The 27194-nt window shown below is 36.4% G+C and overlaps 2 protein-coding genes across 11 annotated transcripts in view; one reads left to right on the top strand and one right to left on the bottom strand.

The window, feature by feature from the left end:
- The window catches only part of GOLM1 (golgi membrane protein 1), a 123715-nt gene that overhangs the window by 22387 nt on the left and 74134 nt on the right, over window positions 1-27194 (bottom strand). The gene's annotated exons all lie outside the window — the stretch shown is intronic.
- The window catches only part of NAA35 (N-alpha-acetyltransferase 35, NatC auxiliary subunit), a 106406-nt gene that overhangs the window by 60223 nt on the left and 18989 nt on the right, over window positions 1-27194 (top strand). For all 4 annotated transcript variants that reach the window (XM_041746563.1, XM_041746561.1, XM_041746560.1 and 1 more), the window contains 3 exons: window positions 13598-13776; window positions 18390-18449; window positions 22801-22907. In XM_041746563.1, coding sequence (XP_041602497.1) covers window positions 13598-13776; window positions 18390-18449; window positions 22801-22907 — 346 coding nt within the window. The remainder of the gene's footprint in view (window positions 1-13597; window positions 13777-18389; window positions 18450-22800; window positions 22908-27194) is intronic.

The following is a 27194-nucleotide window of genomic DNA, read 5'->3' as shown; positions in this document are numbered from 1 at the left end:
CGAGTCCCACGTTGGGCACCCTGCATGGATTTTGCTTCTGTTTCTGACTCTCTTTTTCTGTGGCTCTCATGAATAAATAAATAAAATCTTCTGGGGAAAAAGAGAGAAAATTCAGCTTCCCAAGGCATAACTGGAAAAGCTATGGCGTAAAGAATGAGCAGTAAGCATTAAATCCATTTCATTGTAGAACTGTACCAAAAATAGCTATGGAAATTGATTTAACTAAATATAACTTAAGTATCTTGAACCTTCACAACATAAAAGTAACCATTTAACAAAAGTCAAGAGATAAAGGGGAGGAAGAAGACTTTTCATATTGCTTGTGTCCAAAGACCCTAGTTAAGAGGCAATAAATCTATCAGAAATATTAGATAAAAACATACAAAAGTAACCGATGATGATGGAGATAATTTAAATTTGGTGGGTCAAAGGAGGTGAAAATCATTGATTTTATGGGTGAAGAAATTAATAGATACCTGAATGAACCTTGGAGATACTTAGAAACTTATAGCTATAAAATTAAGAAAACTTTTATCAATTATCAGAAAGAAAATGTAACCGGAGTAAACTGTAGTGAAAGAAAAAGTCACAAGCATTGCAAAGGAGAAAACACATATTCCCTGTGAAGTGGGGACAAAAGTACAGTCTTCTTCTTGTTCTTCCCTTCGGCTCTTAAAAAAATTCAGTCCTGAAGCCATGAAGTTGGCCTGAGCAAGCTGGGCATCTTTACTAGAGCAGGATGTTGGAGCTTGACCCAGGAATAGAATGGTATCCACAAACGGAATAGGGGTGGCTTGACACAGTGTGTTGCAACCTTGTGGGTAGGAAGGATGTTGTCCTAACAGGACATTCCTCAGGGCCATTAAAGCCTGTGTGGGGTGAGTGTATGTCCATTTTTAGACTGGTAGTGGAATGGGGAGGGCATCTGCAAAGAGGTGGGCCTGGAACAAGGTTTTGAAGGTAAAGTGGCTTGAGGAAGGCCTCATCATGAATGGCTAGATTCAGTGCTTCTCAAGTGAGGTGAGAAAGGAGTCTGTACAAGAGAGTAGCTGACCTTGGATGCCTTAGCCTAAGCAATATCAGGAGGGTAACCTCCTCAGAGCAACTTGGTGCTGTGTGTCAAAAGCCTAAATAGGATAGGAGGCTGTCTGTGGGAGAGCAGCCTACTGCAGAGTTTTATGGCCTAAAAGGCGTGTGGGATCCCAGACAGGGTGAGGAGGGCATGTGAATGTGGCCTGACCTGGAGTGCTAGAACCTGAGGCAGATAGAGGTATGTATACCTATCGAGGTAGCTGTGTGTCTGGCTGTTGGAGACCATGCAAGGGAACAACGGCATCTGTGTATGGAGGGAGTTTCAGAGCTTATGCCTAGTGAGGAAAGTGTTTCTTTGGAGGGGTGCCCAAGTGTAGGATGTCAGATCAGAAGTGGGGTGAAGAGAGCCATCTGCACAGGAGGATAGCCCAGAATTGAATATCTACTTAAGCAGCAAAATGAAGGTGTCAGAAAGGAAAGATGGCTTTGGTGAGAAAAGGAGAACCTTTTTTTCAATCTGAGCGGAAACAGGTTGAGGAAAGGTATCTGTACATAAAGGTGATCTGGTGTGGAGTTTCAGAGCTCAAATGGGGTAAGGAGGCATCTCTAGAAGAGTGGCCTGGCATGAAGTGTAAGAGCCCAAACAAGGTGGGCATTATGATGACTTGGCATATCAGAACCTAAATAAGGTGAGAGCACATCTATGTGGGGAGGTAGATGTCACTGGTAGGAGGTTGTAATGGGCTGAGTAATAGCCCTAAGCATCAAGGTCCTAACCTTATATGTGAGTAAGTAAGGATATTTTGATGAGATAATCTTAGATTATCTGGGTAGGCTCCAAGTGCTATTTAGGTATCCTCAAAAGAGAGGCAGGGAGAGATTGGTCACAGGTAAGAGGAGAAGATGATGTGAAGACCAAGGTAGAGATTGGCATGAGCAGGCCAAGGAATACCAATAGCCACAGAAACTGGAAGAAACAATGAACAAACTTTCTCTTAAAGCCTTTGAGTGGAGTGTTGCCCTTGATTTCAGCCCATGAAACTGATACTGACCTAAACTTAGGGCTTTCAAAATTGTAATAAATGTCTATTGTTTTCATCCAATTTGCAATAATTTGTTACAACAGCCTTAGAAACTATTACAAACATTGATTACATACAGTGGAATTGATCATATTTAAAAATGTATTGAGAACCATGGTGTGCCAATGTTTCTCAGGGAGTTATGCTAATTTCTAGAAAGGGAGAAAAGTAGATTGAACTCTGTAGTATTGAATTGAAATTAAAGGTATGGGAATAAATTCATAGTTTTTATTATGCATAGATTGATACAGAAATGTGTCATAACATTTTTTGGTTCTGTCATCTAGAGAACCTGGGAGCAGTGATACACCAATAGCAGTGAAAACATGTAACATCCAGACCTTACTTCCTAAAATCACTGTCCACTAAAATGACTGGGGAGTGGGAGTTGACCAAGATGGTGATGTTGGAGGCTCCTTTCCTCCCATGGACACACTCCTAAATAAATGTGCAGATACACACAATACTTCTCTCTGAAAGAGATCTGAAAATTAGCTGAACAAGTACTATACATCAGACAGATGGGAAAATACATTAAAACAGGAAAGGGGGCGCCTGGGTGGCTGAGTCTGTTGAACGTTCAGCTCTTGGACTTGGCTCAAGTCGTGATCTCAAAGGTTGTGAAATTGAGCCCTGTGTGGGCTCAGTGCTCAGTGAGGAGTCTGCTTTAAATTCTCTCCTTCTGCCCCTCTCCCCTGCAGTTGGATGAATGTGCTCTCTCTCTCTCTCTCTCTCTCTCTCGTAAATAAATAAATCTTAGAACAAAAAAAAAAAAAGGTAGGGAAGGCTGAGACATAGTCTCATCATCACTCCCACCCCCAAAACAGCATAATACAATTGGAACAGAAACCCCAACTCCCAGCCTGTACCTGAAAAATAAAAAATTTGGACCTCACATCTAGCACCCCAACTTTTAGGACTCCCTCTAGAGGGACAACCACCTAAAATACCTACCTCTGAAAGCCAACAGGTCTTGTATTGACAAGATCCACAAGACTATAGCGAACAAAGAAGCAATTCTTAATAGGTTTGTGAGATTTATTTGTACTCTTTAAAAGTTGCTACCTGAGGGCCAAGCTTCTAATTTAATAGGCATGAGGGGCTGGCTAGGATCCTCCCCAGAGACTGTGGAAGCTAGAGAATACCTTGCCCACCTTCTCCCTCCAACCCACTCCAAGTCACCAGTATTTCCCTAGAAGGAGATTGTATGCATATCTGCATCCTAGCTTTTGCAGATACCACCTGAGGAAGGAGACCCAGATTGCCTAGGTCTGTTAGTTAAAGGAGCTTCCATTCATGAGTCTAGCAAACAAAACAATTCTTAATGGACTATAGCTACAGGGCTCAGCACAGAATTAGTCTATCCCTGAAATAGGTTTATCTAGGTACTTTAAAGCTGCTGTCTTAACAATTTAGCAGGCATCCAGAGGCTGGCTGAGTTCTTCCCCAAAGACTGGGGAAACCAGCAGGCACCTCTTCTGCCACCTTCTCCCTCTAGCCTGCTTCAATAATAAAAACCAGTTACCAGTATCTCCTGGGATGGCACTTGTACACATATCTGGTGCCCAGGCTTCTGCAGCTGCCACTTGGGGGACAAGCCTATCTCTGATGTCAATGAGGTTGTATCCACATGTCCCACAGTAATGTAGCAAACAAAGATACAGTTTTTTAAAGATTTTATTTATTTATTGATGAGAGAGACAGAGGCAGAGACATTGGCAGAGGGAGAAGCAGGCTCCCTGCAGGGAGCCTGATGTGGGACTCAATCCTGGGACTCTGGGATCACACCCTGAGCGGAAGGCAGACACTCCACCACTGAGCCACCCAGCTGCCCCAAAGATAAAGTTTTTAATGGGTGTAGGAACTATACACCCAGGTTTAGCCATAAAGGAATTAGGCAGATATGCCTATCTTTCAGTTTTTCCCCTGAAGGCACCTAACTACAGACTTTCCCATCTACTGTGTGGGGATCCAGCTTCTAATCAATTTGCATCTAGGTACTGACTCATTCTTCTCTTTGGGACACCGATGGGTCTTGGTACAGAGATAAGTGATTTACCTAATTGATAGGTTAAAATAACAGTCACAAAGATTTTCATCATAGTGAGGATGCAATGCATGACTAAAGTAAGAATTTCGACAAGGACATAGAAAATATATCAAGTACCAAAAAGAAATCACAGAGCTGAAGAATACAATAACTGAAATGAAAAATTCAGTAGAGGCATTCCAGACAGACTAGATCAAGTGGAAGAAAAGATAAACAAACTTGATAGGTCAGTGGAATTCACCCAGAGGAGCAGAAAGAAAAGAAAAAATTCGAAAACTAAAGATAGCTTATGGGACTATGGAGCGCCACCATAAAAGCAGACCAGTGTATACATTCTAGGGATCCCAGAGAAGAGAAAGAGAGAAAGGAGCAGAAAGCTTGCTCACAAAAATAATAGCTGACTGAAAACTTTCCTAAGCTGGGGAAAGAAACAGACATCCAGATCCAGGAAGCCTAGGAAGTACAGACAAGATAAACTCAAAGAGACCCACACCAAGACACATTATGATTAAATTGTCAAAAGTTAAAGACAAAGCATCTGGAAAGCAGCAAAAGAAAAGCAACTTGTTATGTGAAAGTGAACCCCCCTGAGGCTGTCAGTAGATTTTTGAGCAGAAACCTCGCTTGCCACATATATTCATATATTCAAAGCAATAAGCAAAAAACATGCCAACCTAAGTACACTTTACCCAGCCAAGTTATTCAGGATTGAAGGAGAGAGTTTTCTAGAAAAGCAGAAGCTGAGGGAGTTCATCATCACCAGACCCACCCTCACAAGAAATGTTAAGGGGAGTTCTTTAAGATGAAATGAAAGGTTGCTAATTAGTAGCAGGAAAATGTGTAGAAGTATATAATACTGGTAAAAGTAAATACATTCAGAAAACTCTAGTGTTATAATGGTGGTGAATAAATCAATTATGACTCTAGTATGAAAATTAAAAGATAAAAGAGGCACCTGGGTGGCTCAGTCACTTGAGCATCTCACTTTGGCTCAGGTCATGATCCCAGGATCGAGCCTCATATCAGGCTCCCTGCTCAGTCAGAGTCTTCTCCCTTTCCATCTCCCCCTGCTTATGCTCCGTCTCTCTTTCTGTCAAATGAGTAAATTTTTTTTTTAAAGATGGAAATTATGACATCATGAGCAAAATATGGGGGGGAGGAGGAAGCTTTTTTATGTGTTTGAAGTTATCAGCTTAAAATACTTAGAAGTATGTTTTAATGCAAGTCTTGTAATCACAAAAGAAAAACAGTAGAAATACAGAATGTAAAGAGAAAGTAATTCAGAGCATACTGCTATAGAAAATTGCCAAATAGCAATGAAAGAGAACAAGAGAAGGAAAAAGGAATTTACAAAACGATCAGTACAAAACTAACAAAATTAACGCGAGTTGGTCAGTGTCTTGGTGGCTCAGTCCATTATGATTTTGGCTCAGTTCATGATCTTGGTAGTGAGATCAAGCCCTGCTGGGCATGGAGCCTGTTAAGATTATCTTTCCTCCTCTCCTTCTGCCCCTCCCCCTCTCTAAAAAAAAACCAAACAAACAGTAAAACAGTACAAAGAAAAACCAAAATAGTAATAAGCCTATACCTATCAATTATTACTTTAAATATAAATGGATTAAAATCTCTAATTTAAAAAAATAGATTATAGTTAAACATTTGTCCGTTTTATTTATCTTTTCAAAAACCAGCTCTTAATTTCATTGATCTTTCCTTTTGGGGGGGAGGAGGATCTCTGTTTATTTCCACTCTGATCTTTATTATTTCTTTCTTTCTGCTAACTTTAGGCTTAGTTTGTTCTTTTTCTAGTTCCTTGAGGTGTGTAAAGTTAGGTTGTGTATTTGAGATCTTTCTGATTTCTTAATATATGAATTTTTCCTTATAAACTTCTCTCTCAGAAATGCTTTTGCAGTATCTTGTAGGTTTTGGTATATTGTGTTTCTATTTTCATTTGTTTCCAGGTATTTTTTTATTTGGCCTATTGGTTGTTTGGTTTCCACATATTTGTAAATTTCCAGCTTTCCTCCTATTGATTTTTAGTTCATACTGTTGTGGTCAGAAAAGATAGTTGGTGTGGTTTGTCTTCCTAAAATGTGCTAAGATTTGTTTGGTGACCTATTACTTGATCTGTCATGGAGAATGCTTCATATTCACTTAAGAATGTGCATTCTGCTGCTGTTGTATGAAATGTTTTGTGTATTTCTTGTTAGGGTCTATTTATAGCTCACCTATACAGTTTCCTTATTGACTTTTTTTTTTTGGCCTGGATCATCTATCCATTGTTGAAGGTAGGTATTAAAGTCCCCTGTTGTTAATGTGTTATCTGTTTCTCTGTTTAGATCTGTTAATACTTGTTTTATATATTTAGGTGTTCCTATGTTTGGTGCATAAATAATTATTTTCTTGATGAATTGATCTCTTTTTTATATATTGACAGTCTTTATTTTTTATTATAGTCTTTGGCTTAAAGTCTATTTTGTGTGATATAACTATCCTTGCTTTCTTTTGGTCTCTCTTCACATGCTTAAACCTTTTTTTTAGCATTATTTACAATAGCCAGTGTATAGGAATGACCTAAGTGTCTGTTCATAGATGAATAGATACAGAAAATGTGTGTATTATATATATAATATGTATAAAATTCTATACCATATGGTTTAAAAAAAAAAAGATGTTATTTGTGACAATGTGGATAAACCTGGAGAGCATTATACAAAGTTAAATAAACCCAAGAAACACAAATGCTGCATGGTATATATAACATATAAGTGCAGTCAAACCAGAAACTTGAATTCATAGGAACAGTAAAAAGATGGTTGCTGGAGGCTTGGGGAAATATGAAGAGGTTGGTAAAAGAGTATAAACTTTCAGTTATGAGGCTTGAACCTTAAAATGTATGAACATGGTAATTATAGGTTATAACACTGCACTGTGGCTCAGTTGATTAAGCATCTGCCATCAGCTCAGGTCATGATCTCAGGGTCCTGGGATGGAGCCCCACATCGGGCTCACTGCTCAGCAAGGAGCTGCTTCTCGCTTTCCCTCTGTCCCCACCCACTGCTTGTGTTCACATGCTTGCTTGCTCTCTCAAATAAGTAAATCTTTTAAAAACAAAAACCTCCAAAAACCTACTGCATGTGTAATTAAAATTTGCTGAGAAAATAGAACTTAAATGTTCTCACCAAAGGGAAAGAACAGTGAATATGTGAGGTGATAAATATATTAATCAATTTGATGGGAGTGTTAGTTTTCATGATGTATACATATATCAAATTATCACATTGTACACTTTAAACATCTTACAATCAAAATATGTAGATATGCACATAATATTGTACAGCAAATTCTCATTGGTGATTATGAAAGAATATTCATTGAGGCCATGCCTTTTGCATTGAACAGTTTTGATTTAATGCCTTTTTGTAAGTTTTTTTTATTGTGAAATATATATGACATAAAATTTACTATATTAACCATTTTTAAGTGTACAGTTGAGTGGCATCAAGTACATTCACATTATCATGTAACTATCAGTATTATTCATCTCTAGAACTTTTCATCTTCCTGAACTGAAACTTCATACTAGTTAAACAATAACTTCCCGTTTCCCCCTTATTCCTAGTAACCACTGTTGTACTTTTTGTCTATGAATTGGGCTATTCCTGGTACCTCATATAAGTGGGATCATATAATATCTCCTTTTTGTCTGCCTTATTTCACATAAAATAATGTTAAACATTTTATAAAAGGAAATAATGTAGCCAAGAAGTGCAAAATCATTTAACAAATTCTTAGCAGCTTCATCGTTTTCCAGAATTCCTTCCAATTTCAGAACATCCAAAACTTTCAATAAATGTGACTGTAAATTGCCTATGTAACCTTGGGGAGAGATGTCTGAAGATGATATGTCATCTCTATCTCTTGATATACATTTCTGGATTTTTTTTTCTTTTAAGATTTTATTTATTTAGGGGAATCCCTGGGTGGCTCAGCGGTTTAGCACCTGCCTTCAGCCTAGGGTGTGATTCTGGAATCTCGGGATTGAGTCCCACGTAAGGCTCCTACATGGAGCCTGCTTCTCCCTCTGCTTCTCCCTTTAAAAAAAAAAAAAAAAAAAAGATTTTATTTATTTATTCATGAGAGACACAGAGAGAGAGATAGAGAGAGAAGCCGAGACCCAGGCAGAGGGAGAAGCAGGCTCCATGCAGGAAGTCTGACATGGGACTCAACCCCGGGACTCTAGGATCACACCTTGGGCCGAAGGCAAGTGCTAAACAGCTGAGCCACCCAGGGATCCCTCATTTCTGGATCTTTATTTTGGCATCTAATCAATTTTAATAACTTAGTTTGCTGAGTTATAATACATTGTTACTATACATCTTATATTCCAAGAACCTTGTACTATTTGTAGAACTTTTTTGCTGTTAATAATGGCCAGTTGTTTAACACTTTAAACCAGTGTGCTGTTTAAAATGTTTTGAAATTTCATATAATTATATAGTTTATTATTTTATTTTTAGAAGAGTGCTAGTGGGAGGGGAAAATCCTTATTTGGCATTCTTACTAAGGAGTATGTTTGAAGTATTTTAACTGGAAAAGCAAGATGATTTTTTTATGCTTCGGCATAGTTGGAACTTCAAAAGAAATTCTAGGGCAGCCCTGGTGGTGCAGCGGTTTAGCGCAGCCTGCAGCCCAGGGTGTGATCCTGGAGACCCTGGATCGAATCCCACGTCAGGCTCTCTGCATGGAGCCTGCTTCTCTCTCTGCCCCCCGCCCCCCCCGCATCTCTATGAATAAATAAATAAAATCTTTAAAAAAAATAAAAAAACAAAAGAAATTCCAGAAGTTATCTTGTTTGAACTGTGTGTCCAATTCATGAAAACCTGATTAAGCAAAGCTCACACTGGGTAGAAAGTAATATGAATTTTCTTCTTTTCAGACTCATTTTGTAAGGGCTCTTTGGGTTATTTTAAAGATTATTTATTTATTTATTCATGAGAGACACAGACGGAGAGAGAGGCAGAGACACAGGCAGAGAGAGAAGCAGGCTCCATGCAGGGAGCCCAACGTGGGACTCGATCCCCGGTCTCCAGGATCATGCCCCGGGCTGAAGGTGGCACTAAACCACTGCCCTTCGGGTTATTTTAATAGAAGCCAGGCGAGGTAAATTGTGTAGTAGAGAAGATAAATGTAGGGCGGGGAAATGTTAGAGCAGTGTATTCCAGGAGGCGTGTGGGTGTGGTAAAACTTCTTGTAAGGTTTCATAGTTTATGTTGTCATGAAACCAGATACAAACTCCTGCCTGGTTTTTAGCCCCTTTCCTGTACAATTATTCTCTGTTCTGAGCAACTTCTTCAGTCTCTCTTATCTCAGCTTTTCTGTTTGTCTCTGCTCAGGCAGGTTGTTATGTCTGTACAGGACAGTTACAGTGTTCTTATGTATGAGATTCAGCAACAGCTGAGACTTAAAAATAGTTACTAGGAATAACTTTAACCATTAACAAGGATTAGGTCCAGAGAGGTGTTTGTAGGGGGGTGATTTAAGTATATGTGGAGAATGGAGAGAAACATACAGATACCTTCTAACTTTATGCAGAGGGACTTTGTCCCCATTCTGTTTATATGCATGTATTTTTACTTCCTAAGTTTGGAGAAATTATGATTTGGAAAATTGGAGCTCCTCATGGAAAAAAACAAAGGGTCCTCTAGGCCTTTGATATGCTTGGAATATTTTTCCTGACCAGTGTTTTGCTAACTTATCATTTGAGTCTTTCCTTAGATTTCACTTCTTATCAGTCTTTCATCTAATTTTTCCATGGATTAGATGGTCATGTTACATCCTGAGCTTATCCACAGTGAATTAAAGTTGCTTGTTGTATTTGTCTAGACTAGTGTTTCTCAACTGGGGCCTCCCAGGGACATTGGCAATGTCTGGACCCATTTCTGGTTTTCATAGTTAAGGGGATGCTACTGGCATCTAGTGGGTGTAGGTCAGGAATGCTGCTTATAAACCCCTGTAGTCTGTAGGACAGCTGAATTCGTTTTACATGTTAATGCTGTTTTATGTTGCTTTCTTTTTTTAATTTATTTCAGAGAGAGTGCCTGTGTGAGGAGGGGAAGGGGGAGAAGGAGAGAGAGAATCTCAAGCAGATTCTGTGCTAAGCATGGAGCCCGACTTGGGGCTCATTCCCACAATCCTGATCATGACCTGAGCCAAAATCAAGAGTCAGAGGCATAACCAATCAGGCAACCTTTTATGTTACATGTTTAAATTCGTACAAAAATGTAGAATATATTTGATACCCATCTCCCATTAATATTTACTTTTCATGGTAATATAGATTTTCATGAGTAGCTGTATCTTCTATTTATGGTTTAAAGCCTTAAGATATGTCTATTAAGAATAAGAGAATATTTCTGGGTAATACTTTTAGATGAAAATTAGAGTGCTTTCAGGGAAAATAAAGATAATATAGTATTTGAGTATTTAGATTCTGTGCATTTATCATTAAAGCCCAAAATGTATTCATATTGGTATAGTAAAGAAGCTTCTTACAGAATCCTCGTTGCAACACTTACCTTAAATGAAAGGTTATAAATCAGAAATTCAGACTGTTTTGTTATACTGGTAACAGTCTTTCATTTTATTTTGAGTATGAAATCTTGTCATTCACAAAACATGTATCCAGTGTCTTTTATGAGCCAGGCATTTAGGTGTTCAGGACACAAGCCAGTTCTGTTCTTTCAAAAGAGCGGAGGGAGAATTCATGTAATCCCACATGGATAGTGTAGCAGTATATATACACAGTACTCAGGGGGTTCCAAGCATAAGAGGGAATCCAAGCTATAGTAGGTCTCTCAGGCTAAGAATAGGTGTAGACTTTATAGGCAGAGCAAATAGTGAATAAATAAAGAGGCATAAGAGAGCATGATACTTGTAAGTCAGTGGGCTTGGTTATAGCTTAGGTGCTTAGGAAATGGAGCATGTTTAAAGGTGACTCAGAAAAAAGTTAAAACTGTGACTCTCATACAGATATAAAAATGAATATGTTTTTTGGATTTTGTTGAAGTCAGTGAAATAACTAGACATGAAGTTTTAAAACATTCAAAGTTAGGGGAGCTTGGGTGGCTCAGTCAGTTAAGCATCTGTCTTTGGCTCAGGTCATGATCAAGGGTCCTGGGATTAAACCTCATGTCAGGCTCTTTGGTTGTTGGGGAGCCTGCTTCTTGCTCTGCCCCACCCCCTCGCTTGTGCATGTTCTCTCTCTTTTTCTCTCTTTGTCTTTCATTCTCTCACACTCTCTCTCAAATAAATAAAAATCTTTTAAAATTTTTTCAAATTTACCTGGAGCATTGGAATATTGAAATTATATGTGGAGGCAAAACACTTCTGTAGAGTTGGGAGGAAGTCAGGTGAATCTCTGTCAGGACAGAATTTGCATGTCTTCTGTTAGTTACCTAAAGTTTATAGATTTGTAAAATAGCTGCCTTGAATCAATCTGACAGTGCATAGTTTTTCGTTGGAGTACAGATTTTTTTTTTTTTTCTATAGGAGTGTCAGGAATTTTAAAGTACCATCCAGTGCCTTAGCAGTGATCTTGTACTGTATAAAATAGGGAACCAACAAAATTTTTGGATTAGTGGAATGAAATCACATTGTTATTTAGATAAAACAATTGAGATGGCAGTGTACAGAATTAATTAAGGAGGGAGTATTCAGCTTAGGGGAATGAGTTAGGCTTTTGCAATGACAGTATAAGTGAAGGGGGGTGGTCAGTGGATGTTAGGATGTAGAATACTTTTAAGACTTATGCACTGAATAAATCAGACAAGGAGGTTTCTGGCCTAAGCAATTGCAAGGGCTGTCGGTCATTTTATTGAGAAAGGGAATATAAGGAATATAAGGAGAAGCAGTGTTTGGGACAAGATAATGGTAGTTTTTAGACATGTGCCTTTTGAGATGATATAGGGTACCAAGGTAGAAATGTCCATTATGCAGTTAGAATTCAGGTTTGGAGCCCAGAAGGAGGATTCTGGGCTAATGATTTTAGCCTGGAAAACATGAGTGAAATTGGAATTTATATAAGAATAAATAACTTCAACCAGGGAGGACTTAAGTACACAGAAGAAGAAGAAGACCAAGAACCTTAGGGGGCATCTTTATTTGTTTGATCTTTAGGAATAATTACATATATCACAAGAGCATTATTATAATTTGGTTAAATACCAGTCTTTTCATTCTTAATAATGACACCTGCTTAACTTAACTTTTTTTAGGGGGGGAGGATCTGAGGGAGAGAATCTTAAGCAGGCCCCACACCCAGAGTGGAGCCTGAGGCAGGGTTCACTCTGACAACCCTGATACCATGACATGAGCTGAAATCAGGAGTTTTAATGCTTAACAGATTGAGCCACTCAGGCACCCCATACTTAGCTCTTAATTTTATCTTTCAGTAACATCTGAAGCCATTTTATTTATTTTTGGTTTATAGCCTCTTTGTAGTATAATGAGAACCTCAATTCCCAGATTCTTAATCACTTCTCATTTCATATACTTGTTCATTTTATTTATTTTTTTAGTTTTTTAGTTTTTTAATTTATTTATTTATGATAGTCACACAGAGAGAGAGAGAGAGGCAGAGACACAGGCAGAGGGAGAAGCAGGCTCCATGCACCGGGAGCCTGATGTGGGATTCCATCCCGGGTCTCCAGGATCGCGCCCTGGGCCAAAGGCAGGCGCTAAACCGCTGCGCCACCCAGGGATCCCTGCTTGTTCATTTTAGATTTCAAATTGAGAGAAGCTTACTTTGGAGTCTTGCACTAGTGTGAAAAGTGAGGTCACAGTGGACAGAGTGTGGGAAAGAGGAGATCACCCTTAGGTCTCTTGTTATTTATATTTTAAAGCACTCTTCTATAATTAATGTCAGTACCAAATGTATTCCAGACTCATGAGGGTGGGGCATGGACTGTTCTCTGTTTTACATTATTATGTAACTGAGTTTGAGTTGATTATACGGTTAAGTGATTGAAGGGAAGACATCCCATTTTACCTTTTTCTCTGCAATCTCATGGTTTTCTCATGAGATGGTTAATCTCATGGTTACAGCATTGCTTTTTTTTTTTTTTTTAAGGAAATATATTCACTTTTTTGGTCCCACTTTTAGCTTATGGTTAATTTTAGCAACCCTTTTCTGTCACTGTTATCAGTTCCATGTAGGTGGGAAGTACAATTTTTAGGCTATTAAATCTGTTTATCTCGTTTTTTTTAAATGCACATGTATAGATGTTTGTAAACTATAAAATTCATTTAGACAATACTGTGACAAGAATTTGAAGATGCTTTTGAAATTGGCGTTTCTCTTTTTATATTTCTTAGTATTTGAGATTTAAGATGCAGTGAAGCATTGAAAATCTTCCTTATTTTTCCTTTTTAGATCATCCAATTATGATGGGTTTTGAGCCCCTTGTTAACCAGAGGCTACTTCCACCTACCTTCCCTCGATATGCAAAAATAATTAAAAGGGAAGAAATGGTCAACTATTTTGCAAGATTGATAGATAGAATAAAAACTGTTTGTGAAGTGGTCAATTTAACAAATTTGCATTGTATCCTGGTAAGTACAAATCTCTCTTCTGGAATATGATTTTGATTGAACAACAGAATAGTTTATCACTTTTTAGAAGCTGTCTCAGGTAAATAATATGGCTTACTTATTTTCCTTGATAGCCGGGAATTAAGTGTTGTGTGTGTCTTGTCTATTTGTTTCTATTTAATCTTCATAAGGATTGTATATTATCCATCTTAGAGATTAAAAAACTAAAGTTCAGATAATTCACCCAAGTTTTAAGAATGGGGATTTAAACCCTGGATTCTGTCTTCAAAACTTTTTATACATAAATATGCGTGTGGGTGTGTGTGGGTGTGTACACATATATAGGCGTATCCATATATACATAAACACATAAATGTATACTTTTATACAAAAAAATAGATCATGTTGTTTGTAGCCTGCTTCTATCACTAATCTCTGTATCATGAATATCTTTCTTTTTATGTCAATGAGTACACATTTTTCTACATTATTTAAATAGCTACATGATATTCTATTGTAAGCATATATCACAGTTTTTTTCTAGTCAATTCATATGGAATTACGTTTAGGTCATTTTCAGTGTTTTACTGTTATAAACTACTAAAATGAGCATCTCTGTAGGTGAACCTTCATATTGTCTGCTTCCTTCTTCCTTAAGGTAAATTCCCAAACCATGAAGTTGCTGGGTGAAAGAGTATATACATTTTTACATATTTTTGGTTAATCTTCTGCATAGATTAAAGTACAAAAAAGCAATGTCTATAAAGGTTACGAAGGTAGAAGATATGCAAAATAATACTGTTGTTATTTAGACATAATTACACTAATTTATTTCATACAATTTTGCATAGAGGCAGATAATTCCCAGCCCATGTCATTTTCTCTGTGAGGTTTTCCTTGCTGGTTCCAGGTTGCTTCTGTACCTGGATTCCTTGAGCTGATGAAATACCTTGCTTACATTCCTAGAATTTGAGCATCAGCCTCTGAGATGTAGATGTTCAACAAAGATTTGTGCTTTTGTTTGTGCTCTTTCTTTTTTTTTTTTTTTGTGCTCTTTCTTGTAATAACTTTATTTTGCCTTCTAATTCTTCGTCATTTAAGCCCAGCTTAAGTCTTCATTCCTTAGTGAAACTTTCATGATTGTATCTTTATTACCTCATTTCTGTTTGCTTTCTTTTTAGTAGTTTTGTTCTTATTCTGTCTTAAGAATCATAGAATCTTAAAGATAGGAAAGATCATAGACATAACCTAGTTCATTTTGCAGTTCATTGTACAGCTAAACAAAGTAAGAATTAGAGGGCTTGTTACCAAATTTAGATGATTGGTTAGTGGCATATGTGGAATTAGAATAGAGCCTTTAATCTTATGTCACATTCTTTTTGGATTCTTAATTGTTACATGAATATATATTTGTATTCAGATTAATTGTAGGATTTTAGAAGACCATCAGTGTGAATTGGAATAAGAGAAAATAATGCAACGGTTGGAATTTTCTCTTTTGGCAGAGGGTTATGGATTGCCTTGTCAGGGAGGTGAATGCTGAATGACACACACAATAAATAGAGGGGGCTGGGAGAGCCTGGCCTGGACTGCCAGCACTGAACATAAAGAGGGCATAGAAGGGGAAGAGTCTGGATCCCTGGAACAGTTGGGACAGGAATAGGTGGTGGTAGTGGGGGAATGTGGCTAAGGCCAAGAATTGAGAAGATTAAAGTTAGAGAAGAGAGGGGACCAAATATTTGATGGTTTTGCATAAGAAAAGTGTTACGATTAGGATAAAGTACCAGATTATAAAGTGTGCTTATATCCAAGATAAATCATCTCTGGAAAATTGGGAATGGACATGAGCACACACACTGAAAAAGAAGTAAACAGGAAAAATGTACAGTCTTACTAGTAATTGAAGAAATGCAATTTATAACAACTTGATTGAAAAGTACAGTAATACTTAATCTTGATGGAGGGAAATAGTTGTCCTACTGTACTTCTGTGGCTGTGGCTCTCAAAAGTCTTAAAAATGTATATATCCTGATCCAGCAACTCCCATTCTAGAGATTTAGCATTAAGAAAATCATCTAAGATATATGCAAAGATGAACTAAAGAGGTATTTGGTTCATCATCATTTGTAATCTTGAAAAACTAAAAACAGGAACGCCTGGGTGGCTCAGCAGTTGAGCGTCTGCCTTTGGCTCCGGGTGTGATCTTGGAGTTACGGGATTGAGTCCCACATTGGGCTCACTGCATGGAGCCTGCTTCTCCCTCTGCCTATGTCTCTGCCTCTCTCTTTCTGTGTGAAAGAATGAATAAATAAAATCTTAAAAAAAAAAAAGAAAACGAAAAAAACTGAAAACAGTTTAAATGCCCACTACTGACACTACCATCCTATATATAGTATGTGTAGAATATATGCCATATTGACATTAAAAAGCATGTTAGAGGAAAATACACAGGGAAATGTTTGTGGATGTCAAATTATGTTTCAGAATATATTATCTATTTTATACATTGTCACACAGAGAAGTATTTATCAGAAACAGGTAAATTCAATTTTAAAAAGATTGGAATAACAAATACCAAAATGTCAGTTATGAGACTATAGTTTATGCTCTGCATGTTTATGCATTTTCACGTTCAAACTTTATGCAAGATCGATATGGGTGGGGCAATTAAGAAACTGAATTAGGGGATCCCTGGGTGGCTCAGCAGTTTGGCGCCTGCCTTTGGCCTGGGGCGCGATCCTGGAGTCCCGGGATCCAGTCCCGCATCGGGCTCCCGGCATGGAGCCTGCTTCTCCCTCTGCCTGTGTCTCTGCCTCTCTCTCTCTCTCTCTCTCTCTCTCTCTCTCTGTGTCTATCATAAATAAATAAATAAATCTTAAAAAAAAAAAAAAGAAACTGAATTAACAATTTGCAGCCATATAGAGACGACATGGTGTGAGGGACCAGAGTAGACATAGGGAGATAAATTAAGAAGCCATACTGCAGTCCAAGGGAGAGAGGATGGTAACTTGAGTTAGAAGGATGGCAGGGAGATGATGTGGCTTGTCAGAGTTCAAACTGTGTATGAACAAAAATTGATAGCTTGTTGTTGTTGAATTAAATATGGGGCATGAGAGAGCTCTCAGGAAGGTCTCTGAATTTCCAACTGGCAAATCTTGATATGTTCTGATGCTGTTCAAATGGGGAAACTCTCAAAGACCTTTAGTCAGCTGAGAGTCGTAGTGAAGCTGAATTTGAGGTGCCTTTGAGATATTTATGCAGAGATATTGAATAGATACTATATGGATAGAGTTTAGAAATCAGTGCTAGATATGTAATTTTGGTTATATCAAAGCATGAGTGTGGAGAAGATTGTAAGGGGAAAAGCATATAGCTTGAGAAAAGAAAATAATCTGGAACTAAACCTTGAACCCCAGAGCAGACCTGAGAAGTGGCCACAAAGGAAGAAACTCATGAAAGGTTTTATTTTACCAGAATGAAGTCCTGTCAAATACTGCTGAGAGGTCAGATGAAAGAAGTGAATAAGGTCCACAACAAATGTTGGTTTGATGTGGTATTAGAGGACCGTGATGACTAGAGCAAAAAACTAGACTAGCATGTGTTGATGAGGAGGGGCCTTTGGATAGAGACGGTTCAGTCAACTCCTTCAGAAAGTTTAGCTGAGAAGGGAGCAGTGGAGAGAGAAATGTGGAGCATGTAACAGTTTCTTTTTCAAACTGGAGGAGATTGACTACATAAATATAAATGGGAGGATCTGGAATAAAGGGAGAACTTAAATATCTAGATAAGGATGGATTATTGACAATGTGTAATGTTCCTGAAAAGAATAGAAGGAATGGAGTCTGTAATACAAATAGAGGGCTTCCGTTGTTGAAGCAGGCAAGGAAAGAAGCGGAGTACAAATGTTAGATAACGTTTAGAGCCAGAAGTGGAGGGATTTCCTGTTGGTAGATGACTTAATTTTTTTTTGCAATGTTAAGTGGGAGGACATCTATACTAGAGAACATTTACTTTGAGAAGTGTGAGCAGAGTATAAAAGTTAATTGTGAAAAAAGTGAATTGACTAGAGAAATTTGGTAAGTTTTAGAAGAGCACTCATTTAAATTGAGGATCATGAGTCTGGAAAATACAGAAAAATATGAAAATGATAAATAACTACTATTATCTACAGAAGTTAACATTGTAGTATATTTTCTTACCTTTTTTCTTTTATCTATGTATAAACCCATATATAGTTTTCTAAGCATATCTTTTGGATGTCAGAAGAATCAGGAACAGTTACATGAATCCACTTGGCCTGGTTACTTGGTATTTATTTCTGTGAAGTAGGAAGTAAACCTCTGCTGTCAGCAAATTATTATTAATGCTATTATTTTCATAGTGTGCAAATTTAATACTGGTATCCACACAGTTGTACTTTTGGTCAGTTAATAAAAAGTTAGTCTCAAAAATCATCCATTGTCCCATTGATACAATTAAGACAATTCCTATAGAAATGATCCTTAGCGCTTTGTCCTATTTTAACTCTGGTAGTATATGATTTTCAGAATTCTGACAAAAATTACATGCTATATACAAACATTTCCAGCTTTTATTAAATCTGTTAATGACATTATTTTTTCTCTGTGTATCAGGATTTTTTCTGTGAATTTAGTGAACAATCACCTTGTGTTCTTTCAAGATCTCTATTGCAAGTGAGTTCTATATAGTATTGTAATACTTTTTTAAACATCAAATTTTATGTTAACATTGTTTTATTGATTGCTGGAACAAAAGTAGATGCTTTTAAAGGATATTCAACAGTTAATGTTACATTTTTGTGATTAGAAGTATTGGGCATTCATCATGATCATATCCTGGGCTGTAAAACAAACCTTAATTTCAAAACGATTAAAATCATACAAAGTATGCTCTCTATTTTGGACTTAAACTGGTAAATCAGTAACAAAGATTTTTGGAATTTTCAGTATATTTGGAAATTAACACATTTCTAAGCAAAACTCGTGAGCCAAAGAGGAGATCTTGAGGATAATTACAAAATATTTTGAACTGAATGAAAATGAAAATATAACCTACAGAATCTTTGGGATATAATTGAGGAAGTGCTTTGAGGAAAATTTATAAAATTAAATGTTTATATGAGAAAAAGAAGGTGGTCACCAGTGGGATTGGAGTTTGGGGGGGATGGGTGACATAGGTGAAGGGGATTAAGAGGTACAGACTTCCAGTTATAAAATAAATAAGTCACAGGGATGAAGAGTACCTCATGGGACTATAGTCAAAAATATTGTAATGACTTTGGTGACGATGGTTAACTACACTTACCATGGTGAGAATTTTACAGTGTGTAAAATTATTGAATCACTGTGTTTGTACACCTGAAACTAATTATAATACTGTATGTTAGCTATACTTGAGTTAAAAATTTTTTAAAAGAAAAGCCTGAATAATTTAAGCTTCTACTTAAAAAAAAAAAAAAAAAAAAAGGAAAAGCAAATGAAACTCAAAGCAAGCAGAAGAAAGGAAATAACAAAGATAAAAGCAGAAATCAGTAAAATAGGAAACATTGATAAACAGTAAAGAATATTGATGTAACCAAAAACTTAGTTCTTTTGAAAATATCAATAAAGGGGCTCCTGACTGGCTCAGTTAGAAGAGCATGTGACTCTTGATCTCCCATTGAATTCAAGCCCCCTGCTGGGTGTAGAGATTACTTAAATAAACAATACTTTAAAAATAACTGAGCCTTTAAAAAACAAAAAAAAAATATCAATAAAATTGAAGAACCTCTAACCGGATAGAACAAGAAATAAAGAAGGTACAGATGAGCAGTATCAGGAATGAAAAAGAGTATTATTACTACAGTCCCCAAAAGGATATATGGGAAATATTCTAAACAACTCTTATGTCCATAAATTCAAAAACAGAGATGAAATGGACCAGTTTCTTGAAGGACACTACCAAAACTCACAAAGATAGAACTTGAATGATCTTGTATCTATTAAAGAAATTGAATTCAGAATTCATAGCTTAAAACTTTCCAACAAAGAAAATTCCAGGTCAATTCTATACAATCTCTTCCGGAAAATAGAAGAAACAATACTTATAAAGCCAGCAATATCTCAGTAGCAAAACCCAACAAAGACATTAAAGCATGGAAAATTTTAGACATATTATGAGCATAGATAGATAGAATAACCTTAAAGTATTATCATATTCAAATTCAGCAGTATATAAAAAAAGATAATATATCATGACCAAGTTGGTTTTATCCCAAGAATGCAAGCCTGGTTCAACATTCAAAAATCAGTTGGTGTAATCCACCATACAATCTAAAGTCTCAGCAGATTGAAGAAAAGCATTTGACATAAATCAGCGCCCATTCATGATAAAAACTCTCAGCAAAACTAGGAATAGAAAAAAACTTCCTTAACCTGATAAAGGGTATATACAAAAAGTCTGTAGCTAACATCATGCTTAATGATGAAAGATTAAATCCTTTCCTCCTAAGATGGGGAGTAAAGAGTCCCATTCTTATTCAACATCGTACAGATAGTTCATGACTTAAGAGGGTTCAACTTATGATTATAAACTTTATGGATGATATGAAAGCACTATACATTTAGTAGAAACCATGCCCCATATTTTGAATTTTGATGTTTTCCTGGGCTAGCATTATGCAGTGTAATACTCTGTTATGATGCTGGTCATGATTAGCGAGCCACAACTCCCACTCAGCTACATGATCACAAGGGTAAACAACAGATATAACCATTCTGCTTTTCACTTTCACTATATTATTCAATAAATTACAGCAGATATTCACACTTCATTATCAAATAAGCTATGTGTCAGATGATTTTGCCCCCAGTAGGCCAATTTAAGTGCTCTGAGCATGTTTAAAGTAGTCTAGGCTAGGTATGATATTTAATATGTTAGATGTATTAAATAAATTCATTGCAACGTAGATTATTTTCAACTTACACTGGGTTTATTGGGACATAGTTGAGGGAGAGCTGTATTGGCAATTTTAGCCAGTGAAAAAAGGCAAAAAAAACATACAGTTGAAAAAGGAAAAAATACTTTTTTTACAGACATTATTTTCTATATAAAATGTCAAGGAATCTACAAAGATGTTCCTAGACCAGATGGGTGCATTTAAGAAGAACACAGGAGATGAGATCAATATACAAAAAGCAGTTGTATTTCTATATATTTGTAATGAACAATGGGAAATCAAAAATTTAAAAACAGTACTATGTACAACACAAAAAACTAAATACTTATGTAGAAACTAACACCTATTTATAGAATCTGTATGCTAAAAAACTATGAAGTACTGGTTAAAGAAATCAAAAACCTAAATAAATGAAAAGATATATCTTGTTTATGGATTGGAAGACTTAATATTTCTAAAAAGTTAGTTCTTCCCAAAATTGATCTACAGATACAGAGCAGTCTCAATCAGAATCATAGCGGGATTTTTGTAGATGTCAACTACTGATTCTAAAATTTATAAGGAAAGGCAGAAGAACTAGAATAGCCAAAACAGTGGTGCAAAAAAGAGCAAAGTTGGGGAACTCAACTACATGACTGCAGGAGAGGTATGGTTGCAAACCATTCTTTGTTGGCAAAATGGATCGGTGGAACCAAGAGGAAAGCCAATAAGTCTTATTCTTTAATCAGTCCTTTATTATATAGTACTGTATTATATATTTCTTTATTAGTTAACGTGATCAACTGATCAGTTATTAAATGATCAGTTATTTTTGTCAAAACACAGGCAAATCAGTGGAGAAATGTATCCTTTTCAACAGTGGTCCAAGAACATTTGGACAGACATGCAAAAAAAGTTGACTCAGAATGCATCACAAATCTAAAATATAAGACTATAAAACTTTTACAAGAAAGGATAGGAGAAAATCTTTGTGACTTTAGAAAACAGAATACTTAGGTATGACATTAAAAACAATTCATAAAAATGATTAATTGATCAATTTAAAACTAATTCTGTGGAAGACCTTGTTAAGAAAATGAAAAGAGACTACAGAGTGGGAGAAAATACTTGCAAATCGATGTGAGGCAAAAGACTTGTATCATACAAAGAACTCTGTGAACACAGCAGTAAGAACAGACAACCCAGTTTTTAAGGGGCAGCAAATTTGAACACTTCAGTATGAAAACATACTGAACATAATTGGATTAGGGATATGCAAATTAAACCACAGTGAAATAACACTACCCACTCCTTGTGATATCTTTTAAAAAGAAAAACTGACAATACTAAGTGCTGGTGAGGATGTATTTACTGATAGGAATGTGAACTGCTACAGCCACTTTGTAAAACAATTTGTCAGATTCTTATAAAATTAAATATACAGATCCTACTCCTGCTTGATGTTTGCCTAACAAGTGAAATCCTATGATCTCCTGGAAACTTGTATGTAAATGTTTATACCTGTTTGGTTCATGATCACCCAAAACTGGAAACAATCCAAATGTGTTAGGAAATCAAGAAGGGCATAATATGGTAATTTTCTCCTTTGTTCATGGAGAAAATTAAATGTAAATTATTATTAAATAATACTTTAAATTTAATTATGAAATCTATTTTTCCAGTTTCAGAAAGTGTGTATGTATTCCCAGATGTTCATTAGAGAAAGATGATCAATTAATACTGGTAGCTATTTCCTGTTTCATAATTCATGAATCACCCTCTTATGTATTAGCTTATTTGACATATTCAGACTGGTCAGTTCATTTTGACTAGTTTACTATCACTACCCTTGACTTGGGAAATATTTTTTCTTGGACATTTGTTGATTTTCCTTCATCAGAATATATCTTAAATATGGGTTAATAAGTAATACCCATGTTAGAAATAGTGATTTATTTATTAATTGATTTCCATCAGGTTTTTATACTTTAATCTCTTCTGTATTCTCCAGTATTTATAAGAAGTGTGTTCATGTCACAGTAATGACAGTTATATATGTACAGTATGTCAAGTTGTGACAGCATTACTAATATATAATTTATTTTAAGACCACTTTCTTGGTGGATAACAAAAAAGTTTTTGGAACCCATCTCATGCAAGACATGGTGAAGGATGCACTTCGGTCTTTTGTCAGTCCTCCGGTGCTCTCCCCAAAGTAAGTACTATAAGACTTTTTTATGGCATATGTATTTCTTAAAAGCTCCAATTCTCTGTGCTCCTTTATTTTTTTTTTTCTGTGCTCCTTTATAGCCAAAGCATAAAAACTGCTATAATCAAATCCTCATATAAAAACCAAAAAACTCAGTCATATTAAAATTAATTTATTTCTGCTGCATATTATTTAGATTTAAACTAAGGTTTTTGTGAGGTTGACATTAGGCCCAGTATGAGAAGAAAACCTTGGAAAGAATTCTCAAATTCAGTAAATTGCATTGATTCTTACTGCGTGCAAAGCAGTGTGTCAAGTAAGCACTTTGGGAATAATTCTAAAAAAAGCAAAATAAGGTCTCTTTTCAATGCTATGAGGCTGGATAAAAATTAAAAATGCAAAAAAAAATGATCCTTAAATTAACAGAGCAGTGGCACCACTAGAAACATACTGCCATAAGAGGCTGGAAAGGATTTCATGCAGTAAGAAATCATCATCTGTGTTTGCATTTTGGAAAATGAGTAGAGCTTTTCCAAAGGGGAGGAAAGAAAGGTGTTATTATTCCTCAGCAAAAAAAAAACAAAAACAAAAACAAACCCAGCATGTCTGAAGACATGGGCATATGAATTATATGTTTTAAGAAGAGTTAGTGGTTCAGCATTCAATTTGTTGAATAAATCATGCCACATCTCACATAAAACTTTTTCCTCTCTTGAGTTTCTCAGAAGCAGATCCTGTGACCATTCATATAACCTTAGAAAGTATTCCAGGAAAAACCAGCAGGGTTGTGGGCAAGTGGGACATGAAAAGGAAGAAAACCACACAGAGATATACTTCATGGAAAGTAACTTTGGTTGGGTCCTGCCAGGGAGCTGTGGAGACAGTGTGGGTTGTACTCCGAGTTGTCTTTGTCAGGGACAAAACAAGGGAGGCCTGAGAATTTATCCACACACACATCAGTTAAGGACTACCCCTGGGAGGAGGTAAACTCCCAGGCATTCAGTGTTTGTTATATTTCCTATTTCATTCACAGTAAAAGCCAAGTTCTTATGATTGATCCTAGGAGGCCCCATATGCTCTGGTCTAGACTCTTGTCCTGATACCTCTCTGGCTGCATCATCTCTTACCCCTCTCTGCTTATCTCTGCTTCAGCCACTTTGTCCTCCTTACTATTCTGGGAACATGCAGGCCAGGCCGGCTCTCATCCTACAGCCTTTACATAGAGTCTGGGGTGGAGGGCATTTTACTTGGAAATACCCAGGACTTGACCCCCTCACCACCTTTAAGTCTGTTAACTTCACCTCAGTGAGGACTGCTTTGGTTAAACTATTTAAAGAGTGTAGCCTCCATGCTGCCTCAGCCCGTCACTGCCTTTCTCTCTCCTGTAATGACTGTCTCCTTACATACTATACTGCATAATTTACTTCACTGTGTTTATGTCTGTATGTACCATACAAGTCTTCATTATATTTATTTCTTATTTCCCTCTCTACCTTCTCCTCCCATTCCCATTAGAATATAAACTCCAGAAGGTCAGGGCAGGTAGATCTAGCTTTTTGTTTACTAATGTACCATAGGTGCTTAGAACAGTGTCTACAATATGAGCTAGTCCAGCAAACTATAAATCTTTGTTGAATGAGAGAATAAGTAAATGGGAGTTGGATGGTTACAATAGTTTGGAGTTAGACTGGAGAATTTTGAGTGGTTTGGTAAAACTTGGTCTTTATAGTCTGTGGAAGTGCCCAGGTTTTTAGGAGGGAATTGGCATAGTATAGTATGCATTTTTTCATAGGAAACAAACTGGTAGTGATAATGGGGACAAAGTGGTGAGCTAGGTTAATTCGGCACTATAGGCAAGAAATGATGAAGGATTAAACCTTGAGAATATAAAGGAGAGGACAGATTGGAGGAGCATTGCAGAGGTAAAATTAATAAATGTGGCAACTGATTCAGCAGAGGAAGGAGAGGAATAAGAAGGTAACTAAGTTGCTTTAAAAATAAACCCAGAAGTTGGTTATATAAATAATATATGGTCATGTCTGAAAATTTAGACCGCATAAAATACAAAAAATAAAATTCTCCTGAAATCTTACCTCTGAGATAACTGCATTTTGATGACAATCACTGTAAATGTCTTTATGATACACAGCTATATGATACACCTATGACTTTAAATAAATGTGATTACATTAAAAAGGCTGTTTTTATCATGAACTTTTAGTTATCTTTTGTGGATTGCTTGTTTAAAATAAAAGTTTTGGAGTATCTAGGTGGGTCAGTTTGTTAAGCGTCTGCCTTTGGCTCAGGTCTTGGTCTCACGTCAGGCTCCCTGCTCAGTGGGGAGCCTGTTGTTCCTTCTCCCTCTGCCCCTGCCCCATGCTTGTGTTCTTTCTTCTCCTTCTCAAATAAATAAATCAGATTTTTAAAAAATAAAAATTTTATCAGAATGCCTGGGTGGCTCAGCGGTTGAGCCTTTAAAGGCAGACGCCTTTAGCTGAGGGTGTGATCCTGATCCGGAGATAGGTCCCGCATCAGGCTCCCTGCAAGGAGCCTGCTTTCTCTCCCTCTGCCTGTGTCTCTGCCTCTCTCTCTGTGTCTCTCATGAATAAATAAAATCTTAAAGAAAAAAATTTTTCCACTCAAAGATAAATAAATCATGAATTTATGTTTCAGATTTCCTGATGTAGATCTAATTAACTCTTTTTAAATGGCTGCCAAATATAATATGAATGTATTCTATGGATTGAGGTTACTGGGTAGTGGAGGTATGTGTATTTTTAATAGATATTATCAGATTACATTCAGAAAGATTATAGCAATTTTTATTCCTATTAACAATACATGAGAGTGTACATTCCCTATATCCTGATATCCTATATCCCTATATCCCTATATCCAGTAGGTGTTATCATTGTTTTGAATTTTTTCCATTGTGGTTGGCGGGGAGCAATATTTCATTGTTACTTTAATGTAAACATTTAATACAATATTTATTGTACATTTAGAAGTACTTTTCTATGAATTGTTTTTATCTTTTGCCTATTGACTTTTGTTAAGTGGTTCACTTTTTTTGGAGAATTTATATGAATTCCTTTAACATTATGAGTATATAATACACATTGCTATACAGTATTGCTCTTGATAATATACAGGAACTTACAAAATTATATTATTTTTCAATTCCTTTATCTGTGATAGGCATTGCAGCTTTTTTTCCCTTAAGCTTTCTTTTGCATCAAAATTTTTGCTTTCTGTAAGGTAGTTTTTTCTACTTTATTTTGTCCTATATAACTTGTACGTTTCTTGTTTAAGGTAAATCTCCCCAGTCCACAGGTTATGCCTTTAGTCACATATATATTTTTCCAAAGATTTTTATTTTATTCTTGTACATTTAAGATTTAAGTCTTCTGAATTCTTTTCCTATAAATGGTATGAAGATAGAAGTTCAACTTGATTTCCTTTTAGGTAGATAGCCAGTTGGGTGAACATCACTTACAATATAAACTGTCGTTTCCTACTGGATTAAAAGACCATCTTTATTTTACTTGAAAATCCTTTGTGTTTTGGGATTTATTTCAGATCTAATAATGATGTTTTTTATTACTGTGGCTTTGTCTTAAATTTTAATATGTTAAGACATGTCCTCTGGCAGCATTCTTTTTCAGGATTTTCTTGGCTCTTCCCTGGTTAACCCTTTGTCGGATGTGTGGTTTGCAAGTATTTTCTTCTGTAGGTTGCCTTTTCATGGTGAGCAGAAGCTTTTCCCTTTGACGTAATCCCACTGTTTATTTTTGCACTCATTGGCTTTGCTTTTGGTCCAAAACCAAAAAATCAGTGCTGCTAGCATCAGTGTGAAGAAGCTTATCACCTACACTTTATTCTGATACACAGTTTCAGGTTTTACATACAGAAGTGTTATGTTCTTAATACATTTGAGTCCATTTCTGTGTATGGTGTAAGAAAAGGTCCAGTGTAATTCTTTGACATGTGGCTATCATTACTAGTATTATTTATTGAAGAGACTTTTTTCTCCATTGTGTATTTTTGGCTTTTTTGTCAAAAATCAATTGATTGTACATGCTTTTTCCCCCCAGGCTCTCTATTCTGTTTTATTGATCTATGTCTCTCTTTATGCCAATACCATTCTGTTTTGATTACTGGAGCTTTTGTAGGATAGTTTGAAATCAGGGAGTGCGATACACTCCTTTGTTCTTTCTCCAGATGCTTTGGGTATTCAGGGTGTTCTGTGGTTCCATATAAATTTTAGGATTCTTTTCTCTATATCTGTAAAAT

The sequence above is a fragment of the Vulpes lagopus genome, chromosome 2 (genome assembly GCF_018345385.1).
Source record: "Vulpes lagopus strain Blue_001 chromosome 2, ASM1834538v1, whole genome shotgun sequence".
Taxonomy (NCBI): domain Eukaryota; kingdom Metazoa; phylum Chordata; class Mammalia; order Carnivora; family Canidae; genus Vulpes; species Vulpes lagopus.
Note: the sequence above shows the minus strand (reverse complement) of the source record. Positions and strands in the feature narration are given on the sequence as shown.